Source organism: Oryzias latipes, chromosome 5 (assembly GCF_053564925.1).
Source record: "Oryzias latipes strain Hd-rR chromosome 5, Olatipes_Hd-rR_3.1".
Taxonomy (NCBI): Eukaryota; Metazoa; Chordata; class Actinopteri; order Beloniformes; family Adrianichthyidae; genus Oryzias; species Oryzias latipes.
In genome coordinates this window covers 17,696,603-17,721,564 of record NC_136241.1, presented here as the reverse complement: position 1 = coordinate 17,721,564, position 24,962 = coordinate 17,696,603, and the positions used below count along the sequence as shown (strand labels likewise).

General features: G+C 37.8%; 1 protein-coding gene across 2 annotated transcripts; it reads left to right on the top strand.

Moving 5' to 3' along the window:
* Positions 1 to 1,981: 1,981 nt before the first annotated feature.
* si:ch211-286o17.1 (uncharacterized) lies at positions 1,982 to 23,824 on the top strand. 2 transcript variants are annotated; one of them, XM_004068838.5, is made up of 8 exons: positions 1,982 to 2,321; positions 17,484 to 17,573; positions 17,747 to 17,958; positions 18,476 to 18,565; positions 20,091 to 20,211; positions 20,482 to 20,534; positions 21,958 to 22,107; positions 22,913 to 23,824. In XM_004068838.5, exons 1-8 carry the CDS (start codon positions 2,240 to 2,242, stop codon positions 23,099 to 23,101), a joined length of 987 nt encoding a protein of 328 aa, XP_004068886.1. In that variant the 5' UTR covers positions 1,982 to 2,239; the 3' UTR covers positions 23,102 to 23,824. The 2 variants fall into 2 exon arrangements, with proteins under 2 accessions (XP_004068886.1, XP_020558926.1); XM_020703267.3 differs by having other exon boundaries at positions 2,012 to 2,321; positions 17,487 to 17,573.
* Positions 23,825 to 24,962: the final 1,138 nt, after the last annotated feature.

The following is a 24,962-nucleotide window of genomic DNA, read 5'->3' as shown; positions in this document are numbered from 1 at the left end:
AAGACTGAAGCAAACCAAACCAAACCAAACCAAACCACCAGGACAAAAACATCCTACTCACAGTAGGAGCTTAATTGAGGTCATATTGCAGAAAATATGCTAAAACTAGTATTAAAATTGAATTAAATAAACCAGGCTATATTGCATAAAACTTGGTCTATCTTATTTGTGTTTTCAAAGTTTTCCAGGGTTAGGCTCCTTTGTTTGCACACTGTTGAATGCTTCTTTCCATTTTAAGTAGATCATTTTAACACCTTTATTTCCGTTAGTTTGCCTCTGCGTCTGTCACTGAAAATGAATTTAATGTCATGCAAAGACAGGATAAACCCAGGGGAAAAATCAAACATACTGTATAGCTAATATAAAATTGCCAAAACACATAAATTAATACTGAAAATCTCACAAGAACTGCATGCAGCTGTTAGCACTCTTGCCTCACAGCAAGAAGGGCCTTAGATAGCATATTCTCCCTGTGCATGCATGGGTATTCTCTAGGCACTACAGCTTCCACCACAGTCCAAAAACATGCTCCATAAGTTGATTGGTTACTCGAAATTGTCACTAGGTATGAATATGATTGTGTGGCCCTGTGACAGACTGGCGACCTGCATGTCCAGGGTCTACCCTGCCTTCACCCAACATTAGGGATAGGCTCCAGCAGACCAGTGACCCCAAGAGGGATCAGGCAGGTTTGGAAGTTCAGAAGAGATCTTCCCTAGGACATGCCTTTGAGAGAACAGCGAAAAAAAAGAAAGTCTATTAATTTTGAACAAACAGATATTGATTGTGTAATGATGCAAGATTACGAGAAGATCAAATTAAAACTCAGTTAAATGCCATTACATTACCTGTTTGAGTCACACTTTAGCACCACAAAAGAAAGGCCATCATGTGTTTTGGCATCATGTTCCTCTTAGCTTGTGTCTAATCTGAATTAAACTGTAAGTAAAATTCAAGCAAGCAATCACTCACTCAAAAACTAGAAAGACTTAGCCAACTGTCTAATCTGTGATTTGCAGGTGTGCCATGACTCCGGGTGTACATCTGTGTTTACAACTGCCGCTCAGCTGTTTTTTTCTTCTGAGCTTCAACTCATCCCAAGTCACAGTAGTGAGGAGCCAGTTGTCTGCTTTAATGCCCTGCTGTTGAGCTGCAAGTTTGATAAGGATCTGGTGTGAAAGAAGGGGGAGGGGGATGAAAAGGAGGAAATGGGGAGAAGGGACAAGGGAACTATGGGGATCAGGACTGGCATCACATTACGTGACTGTAAGAATGCAGGACTAAGCTTTGGTGCATCTATCTTCTCTGCTCTGGCTGTTGTTGTTGTTGTTCATTTCTCAATCTAAAAGGGCGGGTCTTTTAAAAAGCTTGTTTAGTACCTTCACTAGTGGTTCCAGATGTGTAAATAATAAAGAGTGTGAGAAGTGTAAGTTCTGGGAGAACAAAAGGGAAAACCGATATCCTGCAGTTTGAGAAGCTGTTTTGGGGAGTCTGTGGAAGTGTAAAAGGTTTAAGGGGATCCTGTGGTGTCTTAACCAATGCTGGTGTTGATTGATGGCCTTGTTGAGTGGTGGGAGGCCTTAGGCCAAAGAAATAGATGACATAGTACTTAGCATAACAGTGGGCTCCATTTTTCTTTCAATTATGATGCCCTCTACAGTGGTGTAACTAATCCTGCAAACAACAGCCTGTTGTCTGCAAACACTTCATGAAGTCAAATACTGCTGCTGTGTCCACATGCAAGGTTCACAGCTCAAGCTGACTTTGAAAATGACCACAGATGAACAAAGGAGGTCTGATCACCAAAAAGTATTTTTTGTTTTTTATACCAAGTCACCCCCGCATTTGAGATATAAAGTAATGTAGTGTACAAAGAGATTTGAACATTTGAACAGAATTTACTCTTTTTTTTTTCCTTTTCAATCCAGAACATCCAGTGCAAGACCTCTTTATTATGTTACCCTCCATCCGCCTTGCTTCTACCTCTAGAGGGGTGGGGGGACAGAGGAAGGGTTAAAGCAACCAGTGGAAGACGGGGTGTAGGGCTGGGCTCGCTTAAAAAAGGAAGGGGGGGTGGCTATATAAAAACTGACAGAACACAAGTGGTGCTTTATCCACCCTGTCCCACTCTGAGTAAGAGGAAACTCTGAACTGCTGTGGCTGACCAGCTTTGCCCTCTTCTTTCTGTTTCCCTCCTTTTCTCAAACCCACAGTGGACGTGTGCACGCTGAGGACCACAATGGCAGCATCAACGCAACCAGCAGAGAAGCCCCACAAAATACTAGCTTTTGCTTTGCTTCTCATCGTGCCACTTTTGAACGGTAAGTAACAAAAACTCAAGGCTGTGGGGGTCAATTGTCAGGGATCAAATAACCATCTACTGCAATTGGGGGGGGGGGGGGGGGCAGGATGGGTGGGATTGGGGTGGAGCAGTGTTTGTTTGAATCTGCCTTTTAGTTTAATTCATTCAGTTTTAACCCTACAACTTTTTTAGCGCCTGGAACTCAAGAATCTTTAGGTGGGAAAAAGTGATTTTCTGTTTATAGGATAAATATATCCTCAGGATATCTGAAGAAAAAAAACATACTGCTCATGGGTAGAAACTAGCAAACAAAGGGGGTCAGTTAAGACTTAACTCAGGAGAACAGCAAAACCACACTTGGTAAATTTAATTATAAAAATCTCTTTTGGATTTGTCACATTCTGATGAAATAATAATGTTAGATGTTTGTCGTTTTTGCTAATGTAACTTTTTTTGTCTCTCTTTTTGCACGTTTTGTTTTGTGTAGCTTTTTTTGTTCTCAGATTCACATGATCAACACAGTCTTTGAGAAATGCTAACGTTTATATTTAGCTTTACGCAATGTGATGCCAGTTGAAAGGTGCGTGAGAGAAAGGCGTGGAGTTTGGTTGTTAACATGCATCTTAAATATGGTTGTGCTGATACAGTGAGAGCTTTACGCTAGGCATCTGAGCTACCATGTGAAGCATGCATCTCCCCCCATCATGTGGCACACATACATGACTTCTTGCAGATCATGTATCAATGAATCAATGCAAAAATAGCTTAAATGGAATGCGCTCCAAGTTTATATTAAAGCCATCAACTTCAACATATATTTAAATCATTAGAAGTTGTTTTTATTTCACAAAAAAACTATATTTTATCATTAAATGCTAAGTTAGTCCGTTTAGATTAAAACAAAGAGCAAAAAGAAGCTAAGGAACCCCCCCTCCTCCATAAATTATGGTAAGGCTCAAACCTTACTTAAAGGATGTCAAGAGACAGGAATAAAACCATAAGATGTAGAAAAAAATACATCAGACATCAGCTTCAATGAAGGTTTATAGTTAAAAGAGCCACAGAGGATGAAGTGCAGCTACAGAGAGAGAGACTTGCCTGTAGCCCTCTGTTGTGGCTGGAAACAAACCCCATACTGGGTTCCTTAATTCAATCCTCGTGTGTTGTTCAAGAGATGAAGCTTTTGTGAATGAGACCCTCAGCCAAGATGGACAGCTGCATTTGATTTAGCAAACTGTGACTTCAACTATACAATTTCAATCTATGGACCCTGAATCGTTGTAAGACGTGAAAAGTCTCATTTGCTCTTGAGAAAGAAGAGAAAAAAAAAACTTAATAAGTCATTTGAAGTAAAAGCAACTCAAAACATGTGACACACCATCACAACCAGATGTTTGATTCAAAACTTTATAGGATAAAAGATCAAATTTAAAAATGCAATTTCTCTTTTGCTAACTGCATTGCCAGTTTAAAATGTGTACGTGAAAAAGTAGTTAAAAATCCAGTTTTGCTTGAATGAAATTTGAACAGGCACAAAGAAGTTAGTGATTTGAGTGGCCTTTCATGCATCCCACTGTTGAATAGAGGTTCAGGTGATGATCAGATACAGCTGCAAATCTATTAAAAAGATCTGTCTGAAACCCAAAGCTTCAAAGGGTAAGATTTTTTCTCTCCCTGTGATTTGCTCCTGCAAAACCATCCTAGCCAAATTTTAAAATGTATTTTTCTCTTCTTCTTTTCCTTTCGGCTTTTCCCTTCAGGGGTTGCCTCAGCTAATCAGCTTCCTCAATCTAAATCTATCTTCTGCATCTTTTACTCTGTTATCTTAGTACTTTATTATTTTTCTTTTACAATTGACAAAAAACACACAGCAAAATTGAAATTTGAAAATTACTGTATAATAATACAAATGGAGTATCCAAAGCTAGGTTTAATGAATTGGCTAATTGGTGACCTGAGCTAGTTTTGATTGGTCAACAAAATATTTCCACGACTGACCGTCAGCTTTTTTTTTTTTCATTCATCTTCCAAACATGTCCCCCTATCCTGAGCCTATCCTGATCACTGATTGGCGAAGGCAGGGTACACCCTGCAAAGGTCTACAGTCTGACGCAGGGTCACAATCACACACTCGCATTCACACTTAGGGACAATTTAGAGTAACCAATTAATCTATGAACCATGGACGAAGCTGGAGGCCCCAGAGAAAACGCATGCATCCATGGAGAGAACATGCAAACTCCACACAGAAAGGTGGTGATTCTGTTTCAGGTCCCCCAGCCAGAACTTGAACAAGGAGCTAACCACTGCACCACTATTCAGCCCTTGCCGCCAGTTTTTTGTTAAGCCTTGTGCCGTCCTATGGGGTCCAGATGACCCGATCCTTACATTAGCTGCATTTACATGGACAAAAGTAATCGGAAAGAACGCCTGATCAGAAGAAAAATGTGTCATGTAAACACGTCGTTCGGAATACTCTGCCCCGATCTGACTCGTTCAGATCAAAATTTCTTTCCGATTGAGATAGGTGGGTTATGCCGATTGTTGATCCGATTGTATTGCATGTAAATGGTTCATTCCGATCGTGTGTCACTACTGCTCTGGTTTAACGTCATGCATAGATGGATGTTTCGGTCCAGAGAAAGCTTTGGAGCTCAAACAGGACCGACTGGCTGCTCCGCTGATGCCCGGTGCGAAGCGAGGACGCCTCTGCGCTCCGCCCTCGCCCTGCGGGCTCCCTGGCTCTCCCTTCCTATTTTCTCCGACACCCCTTCGCGAGGGGGGCGCCGGGAAGGAGCACTTCGTGCCCCCTGACGTCCGGACCCTGCGCGGTACGGGCGCGGCTGCCAGTGGACGGAGTGAACCGTGTCTCTGAGCAGAGCAGCCGGACTCATAGTTTTGTGTTTGAGGGGAAGATGCTTTGTTACGTGTGGGAGACTTTGGACTGCCATCAGTCCCGCAGCTCTAGGTGAACGAGCAGTAAAATTCAGGAAAACCATTTCTCCAGTCTTCGAGCAGAGCTCGGGCCTACCAGCTCACGCACCGGCTTTGGGGCGGTGTGTGAGCTTTTCAAAGCAGAAATCCCGCTAAGTCCTTACCTTAGAAACCGTTCAAACAATCACGTGGATTTGTATTTCCAGTCGTTTCCCGACAAAATAAAGGCTGATGTTATTCCCAGATATTTACATGCAGCCAAGATGCATTTCCGCATGGATTTTGTGTTCATCCAGGCTAAATGTTGTGCGTGTGCGAACAGGCGCTTTTATAATAACTGTAACATTAACAAAAGCACGTTTAGAAGATCATCTCGTATATAACAGAGCTGCTACATATATGCATGTGGCACCTTTTTTTTTTACAGCGGGACTCGTTGCCTCTTCCGCTTTTTTAAACAGAACTGCGCATGTGCAACTGATTTATTCGGACAAGTTCCAAAAGTGCTGCGCATGTAAACGTTTGTTCTAATTGGAAAAAGTTTTTCTGGGCCTAGGTACACGGTTGAATTCTAATCCGACCATTGATCCGATCAAGATATTTTGCACTTGTAAACGCGGCTGTTGACGTGTTCTCCCTACCATGACAAAGGTGGAAAAAGGTGATGAGGATTTCATGTAATTCATGGACACCAGTGAAGATCACAAATAATTGAGGAAAAAGGTTCAGAGCACTGTCTACTTGGTCTAGATGACCCCACTTTACATACTTTGATGCAATGTATACATTGACAAATACATTATATTCTAAGTTGTAATGTGAAATGGCCAAAAATTATCAGTTTTGTGTAAAAGAAAGCAAAAGGAAAATCTTTATTGATGTAAAAATACTTTTTCATGAAGGATCATTAGATTTCTGTGTGAACAACACTAGAAAAAGGTAAATAATTGTTAGCCTAAACAGTCAAAAAACATTAAATACATTCATGCAATTGCTGTTTGTGTTACTATGTAACAAAATATCACACCATATTTGTGCCAAACCAGGACAACAAAACTGAACACATTTTTGTTCGCCCACATGTTTGGAAGAAGTGATTTAAATCACTTTAAAGAAAACACAGCTGTTGGCTTTGAAAGGTGCTCATGTAAATGTTTCTTTCTCTTACCAAAATCCTAACCTTTAAATGCCATAATCCTTGAACCACAGGAGACAAAAAATCTTGATGACAGGGTTTTCCGTAAAAGTGGCGAAAAGACAAATGCGTAAGAATGAGAAAAGCTCAAAGACAGGAAGAGAGAGGCTAATGTCTAATGTGTTGTCAGTGATATTTTTGGAGACCTTTGTGTTTGTTAAATTTAAGATTATATGTTTCAAGATTATACTTAAAACCACATTTTCTGTGCAGTTGAAGCTGTGACTGGTCTAAGAAGTGGTTTAAGGGGGCTCTTGAGTAAAGCAATGAACTATACACAACCCTGCTGTCAAGCCAGAGTATGCAAAGTATGCAATTGCGTGAATCATTGGTTTTATAGTACTCACTGTAGTAAGAGATGCACCAAAAAAATCCCGTTTATTCCTGTTTTGAGCAACATTTAAATTCTAAAATCAAATCTAAATCTTTAGGATTGTTCCTTCCCCAGTGTCTGTTTCTGACTTTGGGACACACAAACGTCCACATTTGCTTTAAGGTTGCTGTTAATCCTCATCTGACGAAAACAAAGCACTAAAATACTATTGACTCTGAACTCTACAGCCTCTTAGTACACATTGATTCATCTTTCTATGTATATTTAATCATAAGCATTTATGCGGCAAACTATTAATGAGTCAATTTTTTTTAATTTAATCTAAAATGCACTTTGATTCACACATTAGATATCAATGCCATTAGGGGTAAGATCGCAACACTTACTGTAAAAATAAATAAATAGAAGTGCCAAAAAAGTACATTTCGAGGTTGTTGAAGGAAATGAGCTGCCGAGTTTTGTTACTGATGAGTTTTTTCTTTTTTTCTAGTAGACACACGTTTCTCTGTACAATTCCCTCTGGAGCTGCTTTTATCTGCCACACTTAAAAAAATCCTATTCAGTCTACTTAAACCAGTCAATCTCATTTAAACTCTTACACTACTGCCCAGTGTAACTTCAGAAGACAAATCTTTGTTTGTACATGTGTGTAAATGTGTGTTTGATACCTTGCTAGGACCATTTAGTGTAATCACTGACATCACAGCCTCGATGGGTTTCATGAGAACACTTGGTAAGCCCTGAGGCAGAGGAATGCCGTAGTCAGATTCTTGGTTAAGTTTAGAGCTTAAGTGTGAATGAAGGTTAGCTAAAGGTTAATGTTAGGCATGAACTGGTGATGGTTAAAATTAGGGTTAGGGATCGGGTTTGGGTATACAAAAGCAATGGAGTGTATGGAATGTCCAAATAAGAATAGCTGCCCAAACGTGCATGGGTGTGGGAGGAGAGTGTTAAGTGTTTGGACAAGGGAGGGGTGGAAGGGTAGTTTCTTTTCTTTTCCTTTTTTTTTTTTTTTGCTCTATATTGAAAGCAGATGTCATGTTCCCTGATTGGGGACCTTAGAAGCAGACATCATGTTCTGGATAAGCAGCTGCAGTGGCCCAAGGCTCGGATGGGTGAGTTTTGTAGCTGGGCAGCCCTGTGTGAAGTAAACGCCCCCTTTCTGGTCTGATTGAAACCATAAGCTTCTGTTACTTTTCTGCCAGGAGAGAAAAATGGACAGGATACTGCTATTAATCGCTGTGACAGGAGTGATAAGGGAGGGGCCACAGGAGGTTGTGGGGGTGTGTGGGGGATGGGTGACCACTGAAGGGTCAAGATAGTGGGGTCACCAGCTTGTTGTTTCAAAAAGGGTAAGGTTGCAGGGCATGTTTGACTTTATGAAGCTATGCTTTAGTATTGCATGTTTTACCACAATCTTAAGACATTCCAAATCCTGAGGAAAGAACTTTTTAACAGATATGATACAGAGCTGTTCCTGGAAACAGTTTTTCATTTGCTGTCCTGCACAATCTAGCCAATGTATACTTTTGCTTTAGCTGCAGTTTGTTAGATCTATTTACTTGCATTTTATTTTTGCAAGTGGATGCATTGAGCACAAGAAATACTTGTTTACAAGAGTATTTTACTTTGAAAAGTTCCTGCTGCATGTGACCAGAAGGGTTCTGACACGGTTGTCTAGTAACGAGTGCAGACCATTATCACCTCAGCATGACCAATTACACAACCAGGTTTCCTCACAGCAAAAGAAAGGTAGGCCCACAGGGACCCAGTGCCATGATTTAATAGTTTGTACCTCCTAAACACGTGCACCAAATCTGTGAATGGATGCTTTGTCCACTCAAACAATTCAATTTTGCTTTAGAGAAATATTTTCATTTTCATTTAAGTGTTTTATATGAACATGTATTTTGTATGTTTGGATAGGTAAATAAGGCTGACTGGAAAACAAAAAGCACTTCTCCATCTTAGTATGAAAAGGTTGTTTAAGATAAAATACAAAATAAAATTGAAAAGGATTGTGGGAGAGTTAAGGAAATGTCAAATCCTTGTATGGGTAAGACTGCATGCAACCCACATGTTTATCTGTCTAGGTTTGTATAATATCAGAGCAGGCATGACAGGAATCTAACCACCATGCATGTCTAATGTTTGCTCTAAAGATTGCTCTTATGAAGAACCAAAACAACCCAATTTTTAAAATAAATATTCTATAACATAAATGTGGTACGAAAGGCTCTCTTTGTTAATCCTAAAGACAGCTTTTAGTAGTTTCAAGAAAAACTTAAAATTAAGGTTTGCGTGCAGTTAAAACAAGACAATCTTATATCAAAAAGTGAAGGCTCTGAATTGTTTTACACTACAAATGGCATTTGTAGTGTTTGTCATTTAGTTTTGTCCTAACTTCATTTACTTATTTGGGTTTTTAAAATATTAATGAAACTGTCATGTTTTTCTTTCTTTCAGCACAACAGTGTGACATGTTGAGTTACTTTAAACCTGTATATTTGCTGCTGGAGTTACCTATTTACTTTGCTTAAATAAGGTCATACAAAAATGTCTAATACCCATCTATTGCTAGAAGACATGAATTTAGCATTTTCGTTTTTTGTGGACTACACACCATTGTTTATATGCAACCCATTAAAAATAAAGTGAAATGACTTATTCCAGTTTTTACTGAGGCAAGGAAGGTACACCCCGAACAGTTTATCATCTGACCATGCATTCTCACATCCACTGACAATTTAGAATCATCATTCAGGCAAACTTTTATGTTTTTGGATTGTCGAAGGAACCCTGGAAAAACCCAGCAAGTAAAATCCACACAGATAGACACAGATAGGCACCAACATAGATTTCGAACCAGCAGATTTTATTTAAAGGTTGTTCTTTTTGTTTTCGTAAGGAAGCACAAGTATAGACTATAGACTTATATAGCATGAAAAAAATAAATTCATATCAAATTAATTTTTAAGACATAATATATATTTCGTTAATAATTTAATCCTTGAGGATTGAAAGAAAAAATCACATGTAAAATCAGAAAATGAAAAAGAGTAAATTGTAATGAGACAAACGTATAAGAGGTAATGACTTTATATTTTCTCTGTTTATTTTTTTAGAATTTAATTCAGTAATAAAATAATGTTTTTTAATATTGTATTGAATTATGTAAATTGTCCGTGGATTTCATATTAGAAATGTTGGCGGATAAACATTATCTGCGCGTAGTGGTGTACAGGAAAAGGAAACCAAAGCAGTGTGTGCGTCTGTTGATTAGAATATATTCAATAACTTGCTTCATGCTCAGAGGCTCACTGACGACGAGGCAAAAAAACACCTGCACAGATGACTTTACATTGCTATTTTTCATACATTTGCATAAAGAGCTCCCTTGACGGTAGACAGTGAAATAAGTCCTTGAGAGAAAAAAACAAAAAAGCAGCACACAGTCATCTTTGAGAGACATAAGACGCACAGTTATTATGTAAATATATGTAAAGATGTTTATGCGGAGGTGGTACACGGTGAGCCATCAAATTTATGATGAGGCAATTCTGAGACATCGAAGACAAGCAAAGCCTTCTAGAAATGTGCAGGAAAAGTTTTTGTTCTACGGTAGTATAGCTTTCAGATGCAGCTTTATGTTACATTAATGTTCGAGAGGTGTGAAGGTTGAGGCCTAAATCTCACCTCAATATGTGCTCCAGATTGGCTGTGCGTGACTGGGACAGGGTAAATGGAGAGGAGAAACTAAGACGGAGAAGGGCGTGGAACTGAAGGCTTGTCCTCCTCCAAAGCCTGCCAGATTCCTCCATCCAAAATCCCAAGAGATAGGGGGGGGGTTGTTCAGGGTGGAGCATATCCAGACCACAGTCGTCAGTCAGAATTCTGGTGGGAAAATATTCCAGAGAGCAATGAAGTCAAGGCTCGCGCAAAATAACATGTGGAGTCTTGGCTCAAAACGACTCAGCTTTTAAAGTTTTCACTTTCACTGATGACGGGTATGTTTAAACACGGCCCAAAAAAGGAACAACAGAAATGCTTCTTGCAACATCCTCTGTGATTTAAGGCCCAGGAGTTTAGAACATCATAAACATATGAAAGTCTGCGCCTTAAACGCAAAGGCACAAAACAGGGCCAGAAAAGAATCACTGCAAGATTTTGGTGTAAGATGAGATGATGACAATCTTTGAAGTCACTCTGACAAAGTACAGAGACTTGCAACCAGGAAAGCCATTGTGTCTTTACGACACAAAGCCAGATATTATTACCCAACCTTCTTGGCTATCATCTAACATGAGCCCTATTTGCCTTCATAAATGCTTGACTAATACCATCAGATAGCAACCAGGGTTAGACTCTAACGAGGCCAAAAGAAAATTTCTGGAATTAGTAACTGGAAATGATTCCTGCTCTAATAAGGTGTTCAGAGCAGGAAAAAGTTTATTGGTTGTGTTGGCCGAGCTGCAAAAGCAAACCTAGTGCTTTTACAGTGCCCGTGGCACAAGTGTGTTTTGCTTTATGAAAATGTAGCAGCTCAGCTGGACGAATGCACTGGAGTGAATGACATCATTAAATGTGAGAGGATGTTTTTTTTCTTTTCTTGTTTTTTACAGAATAGAGTCTTTCTGCAGTAAAATAACAATTTACTGCATATAAAATACTGCATGTAAAATAACAATTTACAGAACACTGCCTGTGTTGTTGTTGAAAAACAAACATTTCTAGCACTTATAACATAGTGTGTATAAAGATTACATCTTTATAAATTATATATATATATATATATATATATATATATATATATATATATATATATATATATATATATATATATATATATATATATATATATATATATATATATATATATATATTCACAAAGCCACAAACACAAAAACCTTCTGGACAAAAATGACAAAGCTACGGAGCTAAAACAACACTCAGGATCCCACATTTGCGTGGGAAAAGCTCATTTATGCTTGGTGCTTGACCATCTCAACCACATTGTTTCTGTTGAGATTCAGAAGGACCACCCAGTAGTAAAGGAGGGACAGCTGCACAGTCAAGGCTGACAGAGCCATATAAAAGATGAACATAATAAAACAATGTGGCCTCCTCAAAGTCACTGGTCCATTTCCCTATGGTCATTTTAGATAACGAGAGACATCAAGTAAGCCAACACCCTCTTCTGGCATCTGACCTCCAAAATCACAGTAAGCATTCAGTGCTAATGGATGTATTTTCTCAATAAAAACTTGATTAGCATCAGTTCCAGATGGCAGTTATGCAAAAAAAAAAATGATTTCAGCAGTCTATTGTAGTTGAATAAGAATAATGCTAAATAATACCATCCCTTCTGTCATCCTCATTTTAAGACTGAATCAGATCTCCAAGTATTCACAAAGCTATTCTTCTACTGATATAGAAAAGTAGTTAGTTGCATAAGGATCAATCATACACAGTTTCTTTTTTTAATCAAGGGCATATTTGACATAATTAAAAAAAACATGAATCTACTGTCAGTAAAGACTATTTTCCAATGTTAGTTAGGTGATAAAGTGTGGAACAGATACTGTTTGTCATACAGCTGGATTGTACAGTTGCTAACACTTAACATGCCGGAGGACCTCTCTTGAGACTGATGCAACATTTTTGAATTGTGTGCACACACACACACACACACACACACACTCTAATAGTTGTCTTATCACCATGTCACACAAAAAAATAAATCAGTCAATGAGTGCAAAAATAACATTGTCAGAGATTCTGTCATAACAAGAAAACGTGTAAGAAAACCATTACCCCCAACTAAATGTCTTTAGTTTTGTTTTTGCACATCTGTTTTGTATTTAATTTAAATTTTTATTTTGACAACCTTTAGTTTCTGGACTTTACAAGAAAGAGTTTCCAAGATGCTTCGGACAAAAGGAGATATGAGATAAAGTCAACAATCATTTCTTAAAAGGGTGCTGTGGTGTCGTAGTGTAGTGAGTTGATGTTTGTCATGAAATGGGAAAGATGGACAAACAGCTTATAATAGACTTGTCACTGTCCCAAACTTGGTGTTTCAGTGACACTAACAGGTGAAATCAGGTGAAAAGAGCATCCTTTGTAATTTTACCACAAAATAAACTCTCTTTGGTGTTCATTTGTGTGCTTGCTGATTAGCCATGTACCTACTGAAAATAACTGGAAAGAAAAACATGTTTTCCCTGAAACCATCTGCTTAGAAAAGAAATAACCAGGTGGGTGAGACTGTGTAAGGAGAGATTCAGGGGAAAGAGGTTATGGGGATATTTTGAAAGTGAGGTAATAATGTGCTGTTTCACAGAAAGAAAGAAAACAATGGGTGCTGGATAATCTGGTTTCATTTATAGCTCAGATCACCGCAGTCTAAACGTCGGGCTCATTAACTTGGTGACTGCAGGGCGTGGCAGCACGTTTTATCAGTTAGCCAAGAAAATCATCTCAGTCTAGAAAGATATCAAGGTTATTGCATTTTTGTGGTTTCATTACTGAAAGAACACAAAAGAAAAAAAATGTGCCAAGTGTTTGATCACTGGTTAGATGACCCATCACTGCTTCATTTTCAAAAGCTCGCTTCAGGGGCATAATTTCGAGTCATTCAGGATTGCATCCGCATTTTGAAAGAACTTTTCTCTACACACAAATCAGAAAACATCTTGCATAAAAATATCTTGCAAAAGACTAGATTTCAAAATAAACTGTCCAAGAATGCAATCAAGCAGTCAAGGAGCGTCAGTAATAAATTAAAGTAGTGAAATATGTTACCAAATGATAAAAGCTGATGAGGGAGGCTAAATAAATACTTCTCAATGCCAAAGCTACATAACTGTTTAATTCTATTAGCTTTTGATTGTAATATGAATAATAATTTGGTCAAGATCTCATGGTCTCAACTGTTTGACTTTGTTACATGTTTTCATGTGAAAAGCAAGAGTTTTATGGAGTCCTATACTGTTCATAATTAAATAAATAAATATTTAATTAAATAAATAAATATGGCCTCATGCAAATACACAATCAACAAATAAATCTCTCATAAATATATAAAAAGATCGTGAAATTGTGAAAAACCTGCACACTGATTTTAAATTAGCCATTATATTATTCAATATATTTCATTTTGCTTTAAAAACATGTTCATTATTTTAAAACAGCATTTTAAAATATTCATTTTTAATCATGTGGAATATTATTATAATTCTGTCTTTTTTCAGAAGCTCGTATTTCAAAAACAATATTTTCCAAAGTAGCTTTGTTTTTATTTCATGTTGCTTTATTTCACAATGCCTGATTTATTTCATGAAGAGCTTTTTCAGGAGAATGGGTCTATCTGTCAATCAGTGAAAGTGGGCGGGATCTAAACGCTCATTGGCTCATCCATTGAAAACAACTCTTATTCCTGGATACCCGCTCAGCGGTGTGCCAGTCAGAGAGGTGACATATTTCAGTGATATCCGCGCTGCTTTGCTGACATTATAGATCAAATAGAGACAAACTATCTGTCTGCTGTAGAAGATGCAAACATGAACGACTCTGTTTTTGTAGTTTGAGGGTTTGTGTGGACCAAACCACAAAGGAGCTCCGATCGTCCACGTCTATAAGGCTACGTTCACACTGCAGGGCTTAATGCCCAATTCGGATTTTTTGAAAAAATACGAATTGTTTGCTAGACCGTTCACATTTCCAAGTAAATCCGAACTTTTGTGATCTCCAGTGTGACCGTGACACGACCCAAACGAGACCCGCATGCGCAGAAGCCAGAAGAATACTCAACGGTGAACGACGTCACTTGTTGTTTGCGGAGCAAACGTTAACAATGGATGTCAACAACAGTGTTGTCAAAAGCGGAGCTCTTTTTGTAATATTAAATTTATTTATTTTATCAGCACAATTACAATCTTCTCATTTTAAGAAGGCAATGGAGTCGGGATCGTCTGTACCCACTGTTGTGGAATGGAAATGTGTATGTGTTGGAGCCGCTCGCCCGCGTGTGTGTGTGTGTGTGCAAGCGCGTGCCGCGATAGAGAATAGGGGGGGGCAGTGTGGGCGCGCATTCATGGTGTGTGTTACGGAGGGCGGTAATAAAAGAAGGTTTCCCCCAGAATAAATGCTATGGACTCTTTATTAACCCGTTCTGGAGAATCTAAGGATCAGAACAGGGATGAGGAGGAGGATCGCCTCGGGTCCCCCGCGCTTGAGCACGGTCAAAGGGGAGAAAGAAAAAAAAGTTATCGCGGGAAAGGTTCAACACCACGCTCGGCCATTTATCTGGAAATTTTTTCAAAAACCGCCCAGTTGCGATAAGAGCCCTGGAGTTTGGCTTGAAAAGAGCGATCACCCCAAATATTAATCCAATCCGTGACCTCCCTTCTCTTCCACTGACTGGTCTCAGCAGCATCGTCCACCATGGTTGATGTTTACGTTCTCGTTCCCGCCTACTTCAACGCAGAATGATGACGTTTGTTGCGTGTCGATGACGTACAGTTCGGAATCAAGTCGCCTGGCCGGTCAGACGGCGGTCGCAATTGAAAAGAACGGCTACAATTCGGAATCAGGACGGCAAATCCACGGGGCCTGGGTCGCATTTGAAAAGATCGGATCTGTGTCATTCAGACTGTCATGAAAAGATCGGAATTGGGCCGCTTAGGGGCAAAAAATTCGGAATTGGGTCGTTTCAGCCTGCAGTGTGAACGTAGCCTAAGTCCCCCGTTGAAACACTCCTCATTCTTACGCCATTCACTCATAGCTCACATCGTGCCTTATGTCGGCTCGCAGGAGGTGAGCTGGCGGACCGACAGTCAGACGAGGCAGCTGCGCAAAGCGGAAAAAGCCTGCTCGGGCCTCCTGAACCTTATATTTTTCTATTTTCATTGAGACAATGATTATAATCAGGTCCTCTGATTTTATTTTTCGCTCCCGGGAATATGTTGAACCTTTCCTGCGATGACGTTTCTGACCGTGGTCGGAAACCGCAGCGGAGATCCGGGATTGATTGAGCAATTCTCCAGCCAGGGCTTACTCCAAGAATCAGGCTCTGTACTTTGGAGCAAACATTTTTTTATTATTACTTTTCCGGGGAACAGGGCAAAGACCCTTAACTTGCGCTCACACACACACTCTCGCGCTGCCTGGGCGCTCTGATTTACACGTAATTTAAGACGTAGTTTGACTGCAGGACCTGAAGCAGAGACTCTCTCTGGGATGATCTCATGAACTCAAACATGGAAACATTGTTATCATGTGAAACTATTCAAAATAAATAAACCTGATCTTTTAACACTCCATGTGCATTGTGCATCCATGCATTGTTACTGAGATACGCGCAGGCAACCGCTCCATGTGGCTATCAGGCTAAAAACATTAGCTGGTAGCCCCTCCCACACGTGGCATGTTGCTTACATGGAACTCCAGTTCATAGAAGTTTTGTGGAACTCCAACAACCACCCAGCCTAACTTAGGCCACTAGATGTTAATGAGAAGATGAAAATTGCCGAACCGACCACAAAATCACCCGAATTATGCACACTCGCCCAAAGCCACTTTTATCTGCAAATTTAGAACAAAAACTGCCCAATTTCGTGTAACACTGTGGATGTGTTGAGGTGCATACTCCCCCTAGTGTTGAGGTGAGTGCATTGCGCCGTCACGTTCGCTGAAACATCTTCGATCGATGTAGTTAGGGTGCTGCTGCTCATGTCTGAGTAAAGGAGTAGCCAATCACAAAAGTGTCTCCGCCTTGTCTAGTTTGATTGACAGACAGAGACATTCTCCTGAAAAAGCTATTCATGATATAAATACGCCATTGTGAAAAACACCAACATGAAATAAAAACAAAGCTACTTTGGAAAATATTGATTTTGAAATCCAAGGTTCTGAAAAAAGACGTAGAATTATAATAATATTCCATATGAATAAAATGAATATTTTAAAATTCTGTTTTAAAATAATGAACAGGTTTTTAAAGCAAAATGAAATATATTGAATAATAAAATGGCTAATTTAAAATCTGTGTGCAGGTTTTTCACAATTTCACGATCTTTTTATATATTTATGAGAGAATTATTTGTTGATTGTGTATTTGCATGAGGCCATGTTTATTTATTTAATTAAATATTTATTTATTTAATTATGAACAGTATAGGACTCCATAGAGTTTGACCTCAGGAGAGATTTATTGATGGATAATAAGACAAATACTGTAGAGGGCAGCTGTGGTGCAGAGGTAAAGTAGTTGAACTCTGATCAGAATACTGTAGGTTCAGTTCCCACCTTGCTTGACCATGTGTCTCCTTGAGCAAGTCACTCAGCCCCACATTGCTCCTGGTGGTTATAGGTTTACAATGCAGTGTAAGCCGCCATCAGTGTGTGAATGTGTGGGTGAATAGATCTGTGAATGCGGCACCCTTTGGGTCTTAAAGGAAGGTAGTAAAGCACTATTTGAGAATACATCATGTATCCTTTAAAAGACATGCAAAAGTATAAAAAGATATCTATCGACTTAAGATGCATCTAGTAAGAACTTTATTTAAAAAATCAGACAGACCACTTATCTGATTACCTGAACTCTGGTAACACAGTTACTGGGAATACAGGTTTTCAAAGGGATTTAAAATATTTTTAAACAGCAAATGTGTGCCCTATTTTTTACTACATTTAATGAAATATTTTGATTTTTACAGCAGGAATACTGGCAGAAGAACTGATTGTTGCAACAAAAGTGCCATCGGAGACAATAAGAGGAGATGATATTCCAAAAGCGCGACCTGATGGTAAGATGAAAAGCTCTAAAAATAACTGCACTTGTTAATTATGAGCCCACTAAGTACATAGGTCTTTATTCCCTTACAGTCAATGGATAGTTTGAATCCATCTAAGGATTGTTGAGCCGAACAACATTAAATTGAATCTTAGTACTTTTAGCTTGACTGTTTTATTGTTACAGGACAATACCCGGTCCAGCTTACTTTGCAAAATACTTCTGAACCTACAAAGACTTTGACCACAGAGAAAGAAGGAAATCATAACGGCAATGACCCCACAACTCCAAAGAAAGCAGCAAGTGAGGGAACCAAACCCACAGAGAAGACAACAACCATACCAGGGACTCCACCACCGATTCCTCACAGAGGAGATGGTCACGATAACAAACCAAAGGTACAAATAAATAATTACAAAAATATGCATCAAAGAATTTTCTGAACTGTGGTCATCCTAACCTTAGTCTTTATATTAAATATTATTCTTCACATTCTGGCTTATGTACATACCCTGTTGTGAAATGAATCTTGTGATATAATAAAAGAAAGCATGAAACATTGTTAATCTGGTTCAGTCCATAGTAGCTTAGATGAACATAAATTTATTAGAATTATTTTTGTTTGATCATTTACTGACGCGATTGACACTCTCAAGTCTCAGTTTCGAGCCTTATTAGCAAAAGAATTAAGGTTGTAAAAATAAAATAAAGTAAATAAGGGGTGTCATCATAATGCTGCAGTGGAATAATATATTGTTCAGTCACGTAGGCTGTGTAGTGTGCAGTACTAATAAAATAATTAATGATGACTGGTAATTACATATATGCTTATTTAAAATATATCAGTGTGCTTTATATGTAGAAAGACATAAAAAATAAAAACAAATGCAAAAAGTTTTGTTTTTATCTCTGCAGCCAGTACAGGACGATGTTGTCTGTGTCATCAAAGAAACTGTGGAAGGAAAAAATGCTGTCCACCTCAAACTCAAGGCTGTCTCCAACTGTGTAAGTCTCCAAATTGCCTCTTTCTTTGACTGAAATGCGCACAGCTAGTGTGCAGTGCCGTTTTTTTTATGGCAAAAGAGGAAGGCATATCCACAAAGATCAAACAAAAAAATGTTTTGATGAAAGAGTGGTGTGAGTAGAGAGAATCATGTGAGCCAGTACAGGGCTGCAAGAGTTTCAAAAATAGTCCTGCAGTGCTCTTCTTTAATTTATTCTTACATGAAAACAGTAGGAGAAATTTCAAAGGAAGAGTTAAAAATAACTTTGTTCTTCTTTTTGAGTTGCCTAGGTGTCCTGTAAACTTGACCTCCGAGGGAAATTTTCATTTCAGAGCCAAAAACCATTGATCCAAAAGCAAGTGAATCGCTGAAGCTGTGTGCATCTTACCTTTTTAAAATTCCAGGAGATTTTTGTTGCACAAGAAGCAAGGAATAGTTAGCAATTGGAAGTCTGTGGGAGAGCACCACTATGGGTGGGCACAAGGCTTCTGTAGAAAAAGTAACTAACAAACAGCAGCCTGTGGCTGTAGTGTCAGACTGTGCATGTTTTCACATTTGTGTTTGGAAAGAAAATTCTTCCCAGTCTCAGCATGACAGCACTGAGGTCAACAGCTTTTACTGTGGAGGTCTAAGCTATACTACTCTACATATGATTTTGATTACTGCAGCTTCCATGTAGTCTGTAAGGAACAAGTGTGTTTACTTTAAACAGGACATAAACAACTGTGGCCAGACAACACAAGGGGGTTTCCTGTTTGATGAAAAACAATAGAGTAGGCTATAATTTTCCAAAAGTAGTCATTATACCCAAAAGAAAATGCATTTGCTGAATAAAACAATGTTTAAGGTTGATTTACGTAAAGAAAAATATGGACAACTAGTCTCTAGAACTACAGACTCAAACATAAAGGAAAATGCAGAAATCAACTAAAACATGTCCAAAAATTAAGGGTCTAAACTGAGACCGACTGACTACTATGAAGCAGAACGTGTAGCCTATAATTTTTAATGCACAAGAGCAACTCTTCAAGTTAATAATTAAGTTTTTTATTGACATATATAATTATTTACATTTTTACGCTAAGGATAAGAAACATGTGATCATACCTAAATAGCACATCAAAGGAAAAAAAAAATGCAATTTCTGATTGAATGTAGAAGGTTGTTTTTTATTAAAATTTTGGTGGCTACCCCTTTTTTAAGTTTGTATGTCTTTGTTTTTAACTGTTAAGTGATTTTAGCTGCTCAAAACATTAAAATCCAAATCCTGAATATTTTAAAAGGATGTTCATAAAGCTTTTTTAGATTGAATATAAAATGTGAGGTAGGATCGGGTTTTACTATCTTGCTTTTCTCAAGAAACTAAGAAAAAACTAGGGATTTGGTATAATAGAACAACTTATTTTGTGCCAACAATGAGAGGATTAGTGGCTTATTAAAATAAAATTGTTATCGAGATAATTTCAAGATTTCTGTCCATGTGTTTTATATGTGTTCGCATTTTTGTCTTATTTCTCTGTTTACAGGAAGATACACAAAATAAAATTGTGAGTGTTTTGGAAGATTTGTGTGGAGAAGACTGCAAACTGGAGATTTACCAAGAAGCTGGCACAAATGAAGCCATAGTCTCTGGGAAGAAAATTGAAGGTCAGTAAAAAACAAAAGAAAAATTGAAAAAAAAAATACATTTACAGACATATTACAATATAATGAAACTGAGATCAATTATTATTTATTTGCTACATACCAGAAAACGTATAATAATGTTATAGACTTTTTAGATGTCAAATTCTAGTTTTCTACTTTTTTCTAATTCTTTTAACAAGAACCATGGTAATGTCTTTAGAATGCCACAACAATGTTACTGAAACTATAATTTTACCTTTTATTTACACCTGAAATATCGTTCACTTGCAGATGATGTCACTGGCATGACAAACAAGTTCAACAATGACAACATAAAGGATAAGGTAACTATGGTGGATGTGGGGAATTTTAAATGTATTTAGTTCATCAGAATTAAGCAGGATAACTGCAATTTAGTAAAACATTTTTTTTATAAATATTACCAGAACATTGTGGGGGAAAAAAAAACCTTAATTGTTAAATGATTTCCTGCAAAACTGACCTCCCAATGCAACCATGGGGCGGACTCATGATCAAACTTGAAATACACTAGAGGGAAGAAAAATACTCCATCATCAGTATGTGGCCTCTAAAAGGCTTCAAGATGGCAGCATTACAAACAAACAGCCCACAGGGAGAAAAAAAACGTCTACTACCTAGGGACCAATGTTCTGTTTGTGGGTGTACAGATTTGAACCATCTGTCCAACAGCTCCCACAAATCCATCACAAACTGAATGAACTCATCAGCCATTAACCAATTTTCTGATAAAGTCTCTTCATGATTCCATCTACAGCTCACTCACTTACATTTTTTTGGAAGACTCACAAGAATAAAGATGATGCAATACATTGTTAGGTTATGGTTTACTGGCTTTGTTCATTTTCTCCTGCTAGTGCAGACTCCACATACTTAGCATCCTCTTTTTAAACACATTGCATGGAACTGGAATATACCATAGTTTAAGAACCAGTTGTGTCCAAAAACACAGTTTTTCAACTAATGTATCTAAAGTTCCACTATGGATCTAAATATAAAAGGTGAATAACATTATTTTAGTAAAATGATGTTAATTGCATTTATAAGCTAAGAAAAAAAGAAAATTAAAAGTATTTCAATGACCAATGTTTTTGTACATTATAAAAATAGAAAATAGATTTAGAAATAGATCAATTATAACCTGCAAGCGTTATTTTTATTCAACATGCTGATCTTTCTCATTTATTGTAAAGATTTACTGCACACATTTATTGTAAAGATTTACTGCACACATTTTTAATTTAACTATATACATTTTCCCAATCTTCATCTTGCTCTAATTGTTAAACAACTTGTAATTTTTTGCCTGATATTAACTAAAGCAGAGAACCTAGACTATTATTTTTCCTACAGAAACTGTTCATCAAATGTCTTTTGACTAAACAAATTGTCTGGGTGTTGCGCAAGCACATTTTGAAAATTGTTCAATTTAAAAAAAGACAAAAAATACACACTAAAATGAAAAATCACCCAAGTAGGGTTGTTTTTAATCCAACTCCATGGTTAAAAAGAGTTTCTGGGTTATTCTAAGAGAAAAAAAATAGGAAAAAGAACGCAATTTGGGTTAAAATATACCCACTATAACTCCAAAAAATTGGTTTCCTCCCAAAAGTAACCCAAAAATATATCCCAATATGAAAACCCCAAAATTGAGTTGAAGAAATAACCCAAGTGTTCTAAGAGTGAACAAATAAACTAATTTCTGAATCTTTTTTTACCTCTGTTTAGACTAACGTTGAAGAAGCGACTAATCGCTGGGGGAAGAACTCCAAGTTGGTTCTAGTGTCCTTATTGCTGGCTGGACTGCTGCTGGCTGCACTGCTGGTAGCTGGTTATTACCTCAAGATGCACCGCAAGACTTCTAAAGGGGTCAGACTAGTGAGTACTTTGGCGGTTTGACATTGATGAACCAAAAATGTATATTTCAACATGCAAAGTAGTACTCACTTGTTATCCAAATGGACATTTCAGTGTCAAGCTGTGTTCATGTCACTTTCGACAATGTGTGTTCAAGCGGCCACTTCAATGAAAAGTCTATATAAACATACCTAAATGCACAAATTGGGTTCTTGCTTTTAAGGTCTTCACATTCACTTGTAGCTAAGCACATTTTAGGTCTGTTTTGCAGCGTTACTTATAAAAATCGCGCATTGAATGGTAAACCAGGTGAAACTTTGACCAATCAGGGACTCGGGTTTGGTAGCACTGTATGGATGGCGTCCCTTTTCATTCAGGGAAGTGCAAACTGTTTGAAAATTGGTCATGGAGGAGAAATCAATGATTGCAATTTGTGCCCGGCTGAAATTATACAGTATGACACCAGGTCTTTCATATTGGAAAGACTGCTCATACAAACTCAAAGCAGCAGCTGCTATTGGTTCTACTTAAACCAATAGCCATGGGGTAATATCTGGTTTTAGTGCATTGTTATTGTGGCATCATCTTTTAGATGGCAGAAAGCCAATGTCAAAAACAAGCTTGGTGATTTTTTTCGCTTTATCCTACCAGTTTTCCATAAAATGCCTACAATTTAAGATTACTTGTAAATCTATTATGTAAATGCTGCTGTTAAAAACAAAAAAAAGTCTTTGTGTGTTTTTTAATTTGCAAATCATATTTTAATTTAACATCTTACAGTCTGAAAAAGTTTTTATCTGAAGTCGGTGCTCTGCTCTTTCCTAAGGCCGAGTCTTTCCAGGTGGACGAGGAGAATCAGGCCAACACTCTGGTGTCTGTGGCTCCACTGCCCCAAGAGCCCGTCGATAAGCCTACTGCAAACGGGGAGTCCCCGCCAGAAAATGGAAACAACCTTCCCCCCACCACAAATGGACACTCTGCTAACCAAACCCAAGTGGCAGACACTGAGATGTGAACACCCCACCATTTTACCAGTCCTTCTTTTGTCTTCGGCTTTCACTGATCTGTAGGATGAGAAGAGGAGCAATAACGAAAAAAAGTGCCTGTAATGTGAAAATTTTGGGAACACTCACCTTTCTTGGTGACAAGAAGAGGCTGCTTAGTTTGACTGTCTAGGATTTGATCAGTTCTAACTTTTCTCTTGATGTTACAATATTTGGGGAATCTCTCAGTAAAGAGCATTGTGTGTTGTTGATTCTGGATGGTGCACAAGTTGCAGAATTTATCTTTCAACTATGCAGCAATAAAACTAGTGAAGCCATTCAAATGTAAGGGTTTTGGGCTGTTGCCCGAGGGACAAATGCTCATGGTGACATTGTTTGCATCGCAAAGAAATAATTAGGAAAATAAACGTAAATGTTTTTCAAGGGTAGCTGTTGAACTAAAAGAAAAAAAGAAAAAAGTGCTCACTTTTACTGCTGGTATTATTTTATAGGAATTTAATTTCACGTAGCAGAATTGGTATTTTCAAAAATGAGCTAAAGAATTGTCTTTGGTCTATTGCTGTCAATATGTTAAAGCATGAAAAGGTCACTATACATCTCTCTGTTGTTTTTTTTCTTAAACTAGACTGTTTCTCAAAAACTATTTGGGCCAGACTTTACAGTACTTTTTTAGTTTTGATTACTGTTTGTATTTGTTTTTTTTTGTCTTTTGTAATAAAAACATGCAAACTTTCCTTTTCTCACCACTGCTTCAATTTAATCATGAACTTCAATCTTTCGGATGCTTCAAAATAACAAATAAAAATATGAAGACGTTTAAGTTGTTAAAAACGATGTGACTTGCAGCAAATTCCTTTGTAGCAGATAGCAGGCTCAGCAATCCCAGATCTGACACATTTTCCTTGTTGATGTGTTAAACCAGATAAATCCAGTGATTCCTTTTTTCTTACTTGTTCCTTATGCATTTGTGAGCAAATATGTTTGCAATCCTCATTTATAAACTGTTGATGTCATCAGTGGAGATTCTTCTTCTTTTCTATTTGGCTCAACACGTTCAACAAATTCACAATCTGCAAGTCATGTAGCTGTTTTTATGTCAAATCCCAGTAATTATACACACAAGGATCCAATGCCATTCTTAGGTAAAATATGTCATTGAAATAGTATTAAACGATTTGTTATTTCCCTGAGTTAGGAGTAACTTAAAATAATGAGGCATAATTAATTAAAAAATTCAATTTACACTGTACAAAATACTCAATTTTATTGTTAAAAAATATACTACCATACAGACATAAAATAAAACTTCTTTAAGGAAATACTACTCAACAAAACACATTTATGAAGACCTTCTTATTATATTTATTTAATTCACTGTACTCATGTGAAATAATACGTATCAACTTAATTTCCAATGGGATAAAAATCATTAAATTCTCACTCCCACCATTTTTTTAAATCTATTTTAAAAATGCTTCCATTTTTAATTATGATTTATTTCTTTTTTAGCCAAAATGTAATAAAAAAACACTTTTTAGAACAAAGTTACTGCAGAGCATCAGTAGTTCATTTGAAATTCACCTCTGAACTGGACAGGCCCCGCCCCCTTTGGATTTATATTACTTTTAAACCTGACTAACGATTATAAACATCCGGCAACTTGTTGCCTCAAGGCCTGTTCACACCGGGACGAATTTCGCCGGCGATTTTCGCCGACGTTTAACGCCTCGTGACTAAACAAAGGGCACCAATGAGAGTGTGCACACCGACGCGAAAAAACGCCAGGCGCCAAAGCGTCGAAAAAAAACAACGCCTCGGGTTCGTTTTTTTTTTCGACGCGTCGCGTCGAAATCTATTCGACCAATGAGAATG

What these genes read in the sequence shown, in the direction of transcription:
- si:ch211-286o17.1 (XM_004068838.5), top strand. Translation starts at nt 2,240, where the DNA reads ATGGCAGCATCAACGCAACCAGCAGAGAAGCCCCACAAAATACTAGCT. An exon ending in CATCGTGCCACTTTTGAACG is followed by an intron (nt 2,322 to 17,483) that starts GTAAGTAACAAA and finishes TGATTTTTACAG; the next exon opens with CAGGAATACTGGCAGAAGAA. An exon ending in GTCACGATAACAAACCAAAG is followed by an intron (nt 17,959 to 18,475) that starts GTACAAATAAAT and finishes TTATCTCTGCAG; the next exon opens with CCAGTACAGGACGATGTTGT.